General features: G+C 45.0%; 2 protein-coding genes across 2 annotated transcripts; both read right to left on the minus strand.

Annotated features, from left to right (window-relative positions):
- Window positions 1-373: 373 nt before the first annotated feature.
- LOC137129362 (claudin-3-like) lies at window positions 374-4,148 on the minus strand. The gene is made up of 2 exons (XM_067508420.1): window positions 3,579-4,148; window positions 374-1,592 (listed from the first exon to the last, which is right to left on the minus strand). Exons 1-2 carry the CDS (start codon window positions 4,124-4,126, stop codon window positions 929-931), a joined length of 1,212 nt encoding a protein of 403 aa, XP_067364521.1. The 5' UTR covers window positions 4,127-4,148; the 3' UTR covers window positions 374-928.
- A 2,790-nt stretch (window positions 4,149-6,938) lies between these two features.
- On the minus strand, window positions 6,939-8,196 carry LOC137129513 (claudin-4). Its single transcript, XM_067508752.1, has one exon. It carries the CDS (start codon window positions 7,828-7,830, stop codon window positions 7,165-7,167), a length of 666 nt encoding a protein of 221 aa, XP_067364853.1. The 5' UTR covers window positions 7,831-8,196; the 3' UTR covers window positions 6,939-7,164.
- Window positions 8,197-12,698: the final 4,502 nt, after the last annotated feature.

Below are 12,698 nucleotides of genomic sequence, written 5' to 3' on the forward strand. Positions count from 1 at the left end.
CAGGAAGCCGAAGCCTGTAGCTAAAGTCTAAAGTGTAAAATCCACGTCAGACCCGGGACCTGTCGGAGAATCACTGTGCTCACACTTCTGCTCGTTAACTGATCCCGTGGCTAATTGTTCAGAGCATGTGTGGTTAAGTTGCCAGTTGGAGGTAACGTAGCCCGTGGGATTGAATGTCAGGGTATTATTACAGTAGGGAGGCACCTGGATCAAACGCACGCCGTCACCGCTGTTGTTTCCAGTTCACTGACTCATGCAGGAGGGACTATGGCGCTATGGAGATTTGCAGTATGTTAAGCGCATCCACAGGTGTTTTGTGTTAAATGAAGGCAGTAAATGAAGACAAGCAGCATCTTAAAAACCAATCACGTTTATTCGAAAAACACTTGTGAGATACATGTACTGCAGTAGTATTCAATACACAAAGAAAATAATTGTTGTGGACGGGCCCGGGCGCCTTTGTGCCAGCTCCGTGCACATTGCCACCCCCGCGTCCCCACCCTTAACACACTACACTACAAGCTCCATCTGTCATGTCTGCTACAGGCGATTAATGAAACTCACACTACAATATTTACAGCACAATCCGCAACACAATTCATGTGCCCCGTCCCGATCTTCCACCTCCTACAGGTGAACAGGTAATGTACAACTGAAAGGCTGCTGCTTCAGGGTACACGCACAGCCAGGATTATTGAATAAAAGTACAATGATGAAGTAGTGTTCACCTTAAAAACACAGAGCAGGCTTCCGTTTCCAAACAAAAATCCATGGTGTGAAAACCAAAGAGCCTCATTCGGAGATACTTAACACATCCTTCATAGTGGAGTCTCCTTGTTTCCTTGAGCTCATTACCTCAGTGCACCTCAGCTTGGTGTGGCGAGCAGGTTTGAGATTCAGGACTGTCCTTTTCCTCTTTGACCTTCATTCACACATAGTCTTTCTTTTCCAGCCATGGGCCACCCGCAGACCGGGGGGCAGAGTACGCCATTCGTGAAGGGTTGTATCGGGTCTCACGTGGTGGACAGGAGCAGCAGAGGAGACTGCCCCCAAGAATCAGGAGGGCGGCAGCTGCCCAGCCGATGTATATTGCGGCCCCCAGCTCCCTTCGCTGAGCATCAGTGAGCAAAGGGTTGTAAAAGTCCCTGATGATGGTGTTTGCCGACCAGGAGACGGGAATGAGCTGCATGACGCCGGAAACAATGAAGAAGACCCCGGAGACGATCATCACCTTGGCCTTGGATGCCTCATCGTCAATGCAGTTAGTGCACTTTGCTCCGGCAATGGCGATGAGCACGGCCATGATGGCTAACAGGATGGAGATGACGGTGAGGGCGCGGGCAGCTTGGAGGTCTTGAGATAGGGCGAGCATGGAATCATAGACTTTACACTGCATCTGGCCCGTGCTCTGGACCACACAGGTCATCCAGAGGCCCTCCCAAATGATCTGAGCCGTGACAATGTTGCTGCCGATGAAGGCCGTTACCCTCCACATGGGGAGGGTGCACGCTACGATGGCGATAATCCATCCCAGAATGCACAAAGAGAGGCCTATCAACTCTAACCCTAAAGACATACTGGAATGTCTTCCTCTTGGGATGCTGAGCGTGAGGAGATCACAGAAAGAATCCTGCAAAAGGTGAAGCTTCAACCAGAGACCCAACTGATAATTAAGTTATTTTCAGGCCTTGCATCTGTGAGAGCGTGATGATGTGTCGCCCTGGCTCCGCCAGCATCCTTTATAAGGTGTATCAGGTGCAGGGGAGGAGTCCTTGAAGGAGCTGACATCACCAAAAAGGGGGCGGAAGGACCTGGACACTCTCGGTCCTCTCAGCTATCAACTTACATGGTTAGTTTCACAAGAGCGCTGGCCACAAAGAAGCCTTTCACAGCTGCCATGGTAAAAGTTAGTGTTGCTCGGGTTTTTATAACCCATGACCCCCACCCCCACCCCGCTTTAGTGAGTAAAAACAAAGATGTTTCATCTCTATATATATACATGATGCAAGAACAGAGTGATTTATCTTTATGGCCAAACAAAGCAATTTATTTACATTATCTGATCACTTATACATTTAACAGGACATTTATAAAAAATAAAAAAAAAGAACAGAAAAAGGCAGCAAGTTTAAACTAGTAAAACAAACTTTCAAAAAGAGTTTATCTACAATTTTGCAGTGTACTGGTTGCACTTTCTGTTTTCCTGTTTTCTAAAGTTAGAGCAACCAGCTTTATTTCTTCTAACACACTTTTGTTCCAGACCTAAATGAAGACAAAGTTTTATGTCACTTCTCCACAGTGAGGTGAGCAGCCCTTCAGCTCCGATGATGCCGTTCCTTTTTTTCTTTTTTTTTAAGGCTAAGAAATAATAAAATCCAAAGCGTATCATCCTTAAATCATCTTAAAACCCTAAAAAGAGGTTCTGAGGAGATTTTATAAGACCACAGATAAGGAAACTCAGCCAGGGAAAACACTGTGTAACTATCATTTGGCTTTTGCCTGAAAACATTCTTGCGCTTAATGGATCTTAATAGTTTTGTCTGTCTGTGTCTCTGTCTGCAGAAGGCCTGCTTTAGAGCTGTGTCCCCAAAAAGGCCCCCACCTCCTTTAGCATCCTGTGACCTAGTACTGACAACTCCCCCGCTCTCGTCACCCCCCTCTGACATGAAACAGGTCTTTTGTTGCAGCGGCACTTGTTATCATGGAGCAGCAGACATGTGGGAGTCAGCCAGGTGAATAGCTGCAGTGGGAGAGGCTCCCACTCATCAGAGCAGCGCCCATGGAATCAGAACCTTTATATTGCACCTGGTCATATCTAGATCAAGCATGAATCTGGCCCTGTGGGTGTCGGTCGGGCTTAAAAACACAAAAATGGTTGTCAACATACATATTGCATGTGGTTCAAATGCGGAATATTTAAACCACGTGGCTTAAAAATGGCACTGACAAGCTGAAAAACAAAGTTTATATCACAAAAGCTAAATGAGAGGACAGCTTCGGTACAAAGTATAAAGCATTTAATGAAAGTAACAATATGTCAAACATGAAAACGCTTCAAAGGAACAGATTTACAAAATGCATATGGAACAAAAATCTGCATTACGTGGCTTCACGTGCTGCACAAAAAAGTCAATGCATTAAGCCAAATTACAATTTCAGATGCCTGTTATATGAAGCATAAATTCTTTAGGAAGCAGAAAACACAGGACACACTGCTAAAACAGCATTGGTGCTTCCAACAGTAACAAATGTGCGCACAAAAACATTGAGGAGGAAAAGGAACTTGACGTAGATTCTGTTTAGGTGGTGGCATGAATATCAGTGGTTTCTCCATCTCAGCATGGAGACGAATCCAACTTTAGGTCCTTTGGAAAAGTGACTGCTGTCTCAGCTTCTCTCTGTCCAGCCTTCAGACATAGTCTCTCTTATCGTGGCCACCTGGGACGATTGAGCTCGTTTGGGGGTACGTCATCCTTGACGGTGGCCCGTACCTGTTCTCAGGTTTTAAAGGGCAACTGGAGCAGAGTATGCTCCCTCCAATGAGCAGAAAACCCGCTGCAGCCCAGCCCAGATATAGCGCTGCACCCATCTCCCTCTTTTGCGAATCGTGAACGATTGGATTGTAGAACTCCTTGATGATAGTATGGGCACACCATGAAATGGGGATCAGCTGAGTGAGAGCCGACAAGATGAGAGCGACACCTGCCGCTATCGTCACCCGAGCTTTAGCCAGCTCTTCGTCCACACAGTTGGTGCACTTTGCCCCCATAATAGCCACCAGGATTCCAAGAATGCCCAGCACGACGGAGATGATGGTGAGGGCACGGGCGGCCTGAAGGTCTGTGCTCAGAGCCAACATGGAGTCGTAGATTTTACACTGGATCACGCCCGTGCTTTGGACTATGCAGTTCATCCAGATGCCCTCCCAGGTGGTTTGGGCTGTGATTATGTTCGGCCCAATGAAAGCAGACACTCTCCACATGGGCAAGGCGCAGGCAACGACGGCTGAGATCCATCCCAGAACAGCCAGAGTCACTCCAAGTGTCTCCAGTCCCAGTGAAGGCATGTCTGACCTCTTTACCTCACTAGTCAGAAATGAACGTGCTCCAGGATTCGGATTGCTCATAAATACAGCAGCAGAAGGAGGCGTGACACGGTTAGTGGTCAGGGAAGATATCAAACTGTCTTCCCTCCCCAATTCGCTTGAATGTCCAAAAAAAACAGCCTTGAATGAAAATTGCCTCAGCTTAATCATTTAACTTCCGCAAGCCTGGAAGCCCCCCAACCTGTCCGGGCGAGGGGAGAGCAAACACAAGGCCTGCAGCTCAGGTCTGCAGGAGTTAAAGTATAACAGAGCCAGCAAAGAACTGTGGATCAATCAATGTGTCAGACAGAATATCAACGGCTGCTGGGTTTTTTTTTTTCTTGACACACATGTGGCATCATTTCATGTTTGTGTTGTTAAGACTGCGAGATTTGCATATTGTTTTCTAATAGTAACGTATCTAAATAACTTCAGCAGAGGACAGAAGGGACATGATGGAAGAGAGTTAAATGGAGTTTTTAGAAATCACTGCAAATACTGTGATTATCTAAAGGCTTAAGTCCTTCCAGCCAATTTGACAAAACTATCCTCCCGGGTTCTATGGAAGGGCTGCGAATTTACATTTACTCCAGCTGTCATCACTTAACAGCTCATGCATATACTGAAACGTGTGTGTGTGTTTTTGTGTGTGTGAGAGAGAGAGAGAGAGAGAGAGAGGAAGCTTGCAAAATTTCCAGAATTACTGCGTATTTACATGACTGTAAATCTCCTCCCCATATTAAAGAAGTATTGCTGATGATGGTATCAGAGTACCAGCACCAGAGTCCCTGAGGAACTGTAGGATGTGTGTGCTGTTATGTGACGCTCCAAACAGCCGCCCTGACAGTGCGCTCAGTTGACTAATCTCGCTCACTGGTTAACCTGGGAAGTTAATAACAGAGACCACATGTGGGAACTGCTATGCAAACAACACGGCCCTCGAGTAAACATGGAGGATGTGCATTTGGGAGGCACACAGCACTGAGATGTTTCCAGTGATGGTTATGAAGAGACTGTGTGTGTGTGTGTGTGTGTGTGTGTGTGTGTGTGTGTGTGTGTGTGTGTGTGTGTGTGTGTGTGTGTGTGTGTGTGTGTGTGTGTGTGTGTGTGTGTGCGTGCTTGTGCAGGGGCTGGACGGGTCTCACTGTGACACTGTGACCTGCAGCACAGGTGCTCTCTGAGGGACAGTCCTATCTTCCTTTCTCTTCATCCTGTAAACCCCTGACTTCAGGTACAGCTCAGAGTCCTGCCACCTTCAGGAATTTTCTAGTGACTCTGCGATTGGTGGATGTATCCAGGTGGGGAGAACACAGAGAGTTTTTCAAAACTGGTGTGACCACAATCATCTTCAGCTCAACCACATCAGACTTCAGGAAGTCTGGGACTCCTGTAGATCCTCTCTCCATACGGGGTGGACGGGGGGAAATTAGTTTCGGAGTACAAATACCTGTGTATCCACCTGGACAATAAACTGGACTGGTCAGTTAATGCAGCATCAATATACAGGAAAACACAGAGCAGGCTGTATTTTCTAAGGAGCCTGAAGCAAGGTGGAGACAAAGACACTGATGCTGCACTGAAAAAGAGATCGATATTGCAGCTTCAATAAAACAATAAGACTCACAGCCCAGTGAGGGTCACTACACAAAGTAATGCAGGTGAAGAAGACGCACAGATGAGATTGAGATTGCTCATTTTCCGTTTATTATGTCGGTGAAAGTTCTCGGTTTTCAGGCCTAACAGATGTTTTATGAGTCTGTGGTACGCAGCTGCATCTTCTATGCTGTGGTTTGCCGGGGCAGCAGTATGAAGGTGGCAGCCAGTAACAGTCTGAACGAACTGATTGAGTTCAGTTCAACTCATCGTCCCCCCGTAAAAAGAACTGGGTCTGAAAGGTCTAAATGGACGAAATGAAATAATCGTCTATTTTTACTTCACTAGCTGGATTTACTGGACTTACTCGTTGATCACTAGTTCGTATTTGTTTATTTGTCTGTGTGTGGTTTTCTTCTTGGTTCGGTGGAAGTGCTTTTCCTTTTCGGCTGTAACAAGGCAACACAATTTCCCTGTGGGGTCATTAAAGTTGTTTGAATCTTGAATTTTGAATCTGTTCCTACTCAAACACACCTCACTCATACTATAAATACACAGTACGTCTTTTAGCATCAACATCACGTCATGTTGTGATTGCTAGGAAGTGGGAGCTGGTGTGATTGTGATACATCACAGGGTTTGAATAGAACATGGAGCAGTAACACATTCCTGCACACACGATCATCAGACCAACCCTCTCAGTGGGTTTTGTGTGTTTGTAGGAGTCTTCAGATGATTAACCTCAGTGACCCAAGAGCAAGTTAGCAACGCACGGAGTTTTCACCTGTTAGGTACCGTGGGTAGAATATATTATAAACTGGGTGATGCTCAAGGCTGTTACCAGCTTCCTGTAAGTAACCCAAAAAGGCAATAGTAGCATTTTATTCGGTTTCAGCATTTGAAGGGCATCTAGGTAAAGAGTTGCAAACCAGATGATCAATAGGGCCTTTGTCGCTCAAATTTGGACTTGGTTACAGTGCAGGTTACAGCTGAAGACCGTTATCTCTGACTCAGTTTCACTCCTGCAGAAGGAGGACAGGCTAGAATGCGAGGGAGGCCTAAGGTGCTCATCAAAAACAAGCCAGCCTTTGTTCCTCTCGTGCATTTGCAGTGAAATAAAATACCTACATTTTGTGAGCACCACTTCGAATTGTATTGGTCAGACTGCTACAGCTGGCACGGACCCCCGTGCGTGCATACCACAGAACTCACAAACGCTCGTCGGGTTACACTTCACTTCAAGTTACCAGACTGTGCGTAAAGAAAACTGAAAATGAAGACTTATTGTTTTACAAAATCTTGCTTTATTCTTCAGTGACAAGATTTTTTGTTTGCTTCTGGAGATCAGAGGCGTCTTAATGTGTTTTTAATAGGAAGAAATCCAAAATCTACATGTCGTTTTTTGAAATGAAATCTTAAAGTAACACAAGATACCCACCACTACAGAATCAGCATCAGTCATTCATTCTTAGTGTTGCATCAAATGTTCATACATAGTCTCTTCGGGTGTATCCATTAACTGACATGGGTTTGACAGCGGAGTAGTTCACCTGGGGAGGCACAGAGCCACGACTTTGCGTTGGAGCCAACATGGGTGGGCAGGAGCAACAGAGTAGGGCCCCCCCTAGAATAAGCAGGCAGGAGGCAGCCCAGCCAAAGTACAGGGCATTGCCAAACTCCCTTTTCCCCGTCTCCTCCAGCAACGGGTCGTAGAAGTCGAGGACGATGGCGTGAGCCGTCCAGGACACAGCCACCAGCAGCAGCAGTCCAGCCACCACAAAGGTTACACCGGCAGCCACCACAAGTCGTGGCTTGCTGCTCGCATCCCGGCTGCAGTTGGTGCACTTGGCACCTGCCACTGACAGACTGATGCCCACGATGCACAGCACCAAGGAGACGATGACCAGGGCGCGAGCCGCCTGCAGGTCTACTGGCAGCCCCAGCATGGAGTCATGCACTTTGCAGTGCATCTGACCCGTGCTCTGCACCGAACAGTTCATCCACAAGCCCTCCCAGATCACCTGGGAGATGACAATGTTCTGACCGATGTAGGCGGCCACACGCCACATGGGCAGACCGCAGGCCACCATCACGCCCAGCCAACCGGCCACCGCCAGGATCATGCCGAGGATCTCCAAGCCTGCAGAGTACATGTTCGTAGCCGGGGATAAGGAAGGCGTTGAACAGGATTCTGTTCCAGGGCTCTGAGGGATAGAAGGCCCTCTGTGTCCACAGGCTCAACCCTCCCGGGATGAAGGTGTTACCGGATCTCGTTGACTCTCGTTGTCCTGTGTGAGACTTTTAGTGAGAGAGAACGAGAAAGAGAGGGAGAAACTGATTCTACCTTCTTTATAAAAGCTTGGACCACTGAAGGTGGAGTCAGCATAGGGAGGCTCAAAATACACTAACACATATGGATTCTTCAGGGTTTTGTATAAAATTACCACAAGCTGTCACGTGGACGGTCAATACTCTTTACTGAAAGCAGTTTGTCAACCACCTTTAAAATCCTGCACCTTACACAACAGTAAGATAAATACGACTTCTCTGAAGCACGTGTCCTAAGAGGGAAACTCACAATCATATTTCTCACATTCTGATTCTTCTACACTCTTCTTTCTTTAGGAGAAACATGGAGCAACAGCAAACCACAACTTGCTGCTGGTTCAGTGTCTTACTGTAGGACACTGCATTAAGTGGGGGATCAGACGATGGGTTCCCCATGGGTTCCCACTTTCTGAGGCCAATTATTTCTGTCGGATTGAAGCATTGCTCTGTTAAATTTGCTGGGAGCAGTTCGCAGCCCTTTCGTTTTTGTACCAATAAGTGCAGCAAGGGAAGCTGATAAACAGAAATCCGCAGATTGAATCACGTCAACGCGTTAAGATGACGTCATTCAATCTTCTGATAACCAAACCTGGACGACTGAGACTCTCGTCTGTGCGTCTTCTTCACCTGCATTACTCTGTGTAGTGAACACTGACCCCTCGCAGGGCTGTGAGTCTTATTGTTTTATTGAAGCTGCAATATCGATCTGGTTCTCAGTGCAGCGTCAGTAACTTAGTTTGCACTGTTTGCGATCACGTTTGTTCTGAGGTTTTGCGACAGTTAACGGCTGTTAGCCAAAAACTAAAAGCTAAAAATCAAAAGTAAATATTGTTACTCGGCTGCGCACCTGTGACATGTGACAACCTCGGGGGAAAATGCCGGATCACCATCTGAATGAGATCTTCGTGCAGGAGAAACAATGAGAGGCCTTGTCCGGTCAGCTACATGATCCCTGCTGGTAGAAGGAGAAAAAAACACACACACTGGCCTCATTATTAGTTTATATGTTTGAAGTGTTTGAAAATGCCTTTATCAAGGGTAGATGGTCTTTCAGTATGTTGGGAAAAAAAAAATAAAAGAGCAGAGAGCATCAGCTGCAGTGTATGAGCTGGCGTGAGGAAATAACAGTCCCGAGTCTCGGCGGGACACACTACGGCAAACATTAAACCGTAAATACACACCTGTGACTTAATGGTAGGTTGTCTGTGAAGCTCATGCCCTCAGTAAATACCCCCTTTGTATATAATCATTTTGGGAACCTTTCGAGCAGGTCGAGAGCACATTTGAAGTCAGTTGAAAAGCTTCAGTAAAAATCAAAGGGTAACTTAAGGAGGAGCAGAAAGACATTTTTCTCTCACATATTCATAAAAGTTGTCCGATTCTAATTTGAGCCCCGTCAGCTTTTAATCGCTCTGTGCATTTTACAAATACAAATAAGAACTTCAGCAGCCTGGAAAAGTCGCGTCTTTGTTAGACGGGAGGACAACTGAGGCCGAAAGGTGAGCCCTCTGTCATTACGGGCTTTTCTCTCATTAACGGGGGTCTCCTGGGGTCAGCGATCGCAGTGAGCATCTCTGTTATCTTGTGATTAAACCCCTTCCACATTTACACTCACGCACACCCTTCACCGTCCTCCCACGCCGACACACACCTGCCAGGAGCTCTAGCATCTGGGTCTAGTATGAACAGTATGAAGATGCCATCAGGTTTACAGCCACTTCTTCTTAGGAACATTTATTTATAATAAACCTTGAAGAAGGAGAAAGAGAAGGTAAAAACAGCTTCTGATATTGAGGGACACCAACTTTATGAAGCCCAGAGGGAAATTCAACACGAAGCACAAAGGAAATCTAAAGATGAATAAAAACGAGTGCAGAAGTGGAACAAAGGAAGAAACGCTGATAATAGGATGTTGCACAGTAGATACTGATTATGAATGGTGAACGAAAACTATAATTACTATGGGCAGTGTGGGAAAGATTGTAGCTGTTTGTGTGTGTTATTCTGTAAACATACGTTTTTACAAGCAGGGGGAGCCACAACTGCACTACTTCATTTTAGTGAGTATTTCAGGTGCAGCAGAATAAAACACATTTTAGTGGATGTTTGGAAAGATTTTGTGGAATTTATTGTATTTCGAACTTTTTTTTTTTTTTTTTTTTTTTGGTTGTTGTTCTGTTGCTTTTCTTCTTTGTTCCATGAATAAAAGTTGCTATTTTGCTTTGGTTATGAACCCAGTGAAAAATGAAGGGTGTGATTTTCAAATGTATGTTCTTTTTTTAACGCATGACGGTATTTTGTAGAATAGGGAGTTCTTGTTTTCTCGGAAAAAACATGTTTAGCAGAACAAAGTGCACCACTGTGGATTAGCAGAAACATGCAGCATGAATCATGATTGGCTGATGCATCCTGGAAACCACTTTTGTTGCTTTTGCTCAAGGAGTGTCTCTACAGGTGTGTTCTGTCAGGTGAGCATCCACCATAACCAGGATAAACACAAGGAACAACACCAGGCGGTAATGAAACCAGCCACTAAAGCTGCAGTGCAATAAAACAAGTAACCGCCTTTTAATTAAGGCAACACCTTTAGTTGTTCAATGTAGTTTCACACAGATTCATGTTCAATGTGTCTTTTCTACAGCTGTACACCAAGGGTTTCAAATACTGCACCAATATTACATCTCATCATTTGGCTCAGTGTGGCCGAAAACCGATGAAACCAGAGTTTAGATTTGACCATTTTAGATGTTTCTGTAAATTTCAGGAGCCGCATTTTTTGTTTCTTGTTTTTAATTTTTTTTTTTTTATTCGACACAAAACCTTGACACTTCAAAAAAGGAACCACAACCAGTTTCAGTCCACACAGCGTTTTACAATGTTTACTGTGAATCAAGCCCACAGCCTATTGACTTATGTCTGTACAGTGTTTGCAGCAGACGGATCATCATCTCAGAACATCAGACCATCCTGTGAGTTGTCTCCACCACAAACATTCCCATTATTTAGGGAGTTCACCGCTTTTGAAGCAGGTGCACTTTCTTGATTGTACCATTTCCTAGGAATAAACATGCAGCCACTTGCAGAAGCAATAACTTATCATGGGAGTGGGAGCAAGTCTGACCGGTTTCCGTGCAGTGCTGAAGTCTGCTGAGGCCTGTGGCTTCTCCACAGCCAGTTCTCCTCAACTGCCATTAGACAATGTTTTTATCGATTATGTGCACTTTTAATTCCAACCTATATTCCATTATATTTTCATTTCTAGAGTGTTTAAAAAAAAAACAAAAAACACACGGGACAAGTTCTTCTAGGCCATAGAGTTAGATCATCACCAGTAAGAGGGAACCAGAACAAAAATCACCTTCCGTTTTTTTGAGGACAAAACAAAAAGTTAAGACAAAGCAGCCAGTGCACCTCAATGAGGAAGTGAACGTTTCCACAGGACAAACAAACGAACCCTCTGTCCCTGTTTCACAATGACAGCGACTTGTTTACTGACTTCCTCTGAGCTGTTGTCATGTCACCTGAACAACTATATAATATCAAATTACCACAAAAAGTCAATGTTTCCTGAAATTAAAAAGCATGTCTTTGATACACTTGGTACCAATTTCTACTACATCTTCTCTAATTAGTTTCTAAAAATATTTTCCATCACCTGTACGGGCTCAACTTCCTGTTTGTATCATGTGATGATGATGCTTCATGACCAAACATGCCTGACTCAATGAAGATCTTCCGCGCTTAAATTACCCACTGAAACTGTGACTGTTGCTGTGATGACATCACACTGATACACACAGACACACACACACACGCTTCCCAGTGTCCTCACACGAAACTACTCACATACATATTTTTCTTGAAAAAGTCTTGAAAAACTCAACCAAGGGAACTAAGGACAATTCACATCTAATCACAAAATATCGCTAGTAACATACACTCACTGGTCACTTTATTAGGTACACCTGTAACATTGTAAAGGTAGAATTTATTGTAGAGCTGCTGTATTGGATTGCATCAGGTTGCACAAGTGTACCTAATAAAGTGGCCAGTGAGTGTACACAGATGTTTCACTCTGACCAAACAATACAAAGTAAATAATAAATTCAGTTTGTTATTAACTAGCAAACACGTAGGTTAAAGTGTGATGTGTTAAAGCATGAGGATATCGCATTTTAACATTTTATCGTTTTGGTAGAAAATAATAAGGCCGATTAATGGGGAGGGGTTTTTTTTGTTTTTGTTTTACAGAAACAACAGCACTGGTTAAAATAACAAGCAGCAGTCAGTATAATATGCACGTTTTCGTTTTAAGCTTTGCATCCATAATAAGTTTGCACAGTGACCCACCCTGTTTAACTGAAAGGTTGTGCGTGTTGGTGAGAGCCAACGGCAGCCGTTACTGTGCGGTCTGGGCTTGCTTCACGCTACCTGCTGCCACTTGTCACTCCACCTCCCTCCACCATTTTCACACGGCCGCTGGAGTCGAGTGTTCTCCTGCCTGTCGCTTTGCGAACGTTGTGGCTCGGCGTCTCTACCTCTTTATTACGCTTTTCTGACACCATTAGTTCTTCCAACATGTCTGCAGCATCTGCTGAAATGCTGGCCCCAGTCTCATGTGAGATGTTAGTGCTTCAAAGACACAAAGCTTGTGATCGGGGCCTCTCTGGGGACCACATAGGGACTAATCCCA

Source organism: Channa argus, chromosome 6 (genome assembly GCF_033026475.1).
Source record: "Channa argus isolate prfri chromosome 6, Channa argus male v1.0, whole genome shotgun sequence".
In the NCBI taxonomy this organism is placed as follows: Eukaryota; Metazoa; Chordata; class Actinopteri; order Anabantiformes; family Channidae; genus Channa; species Channa argus.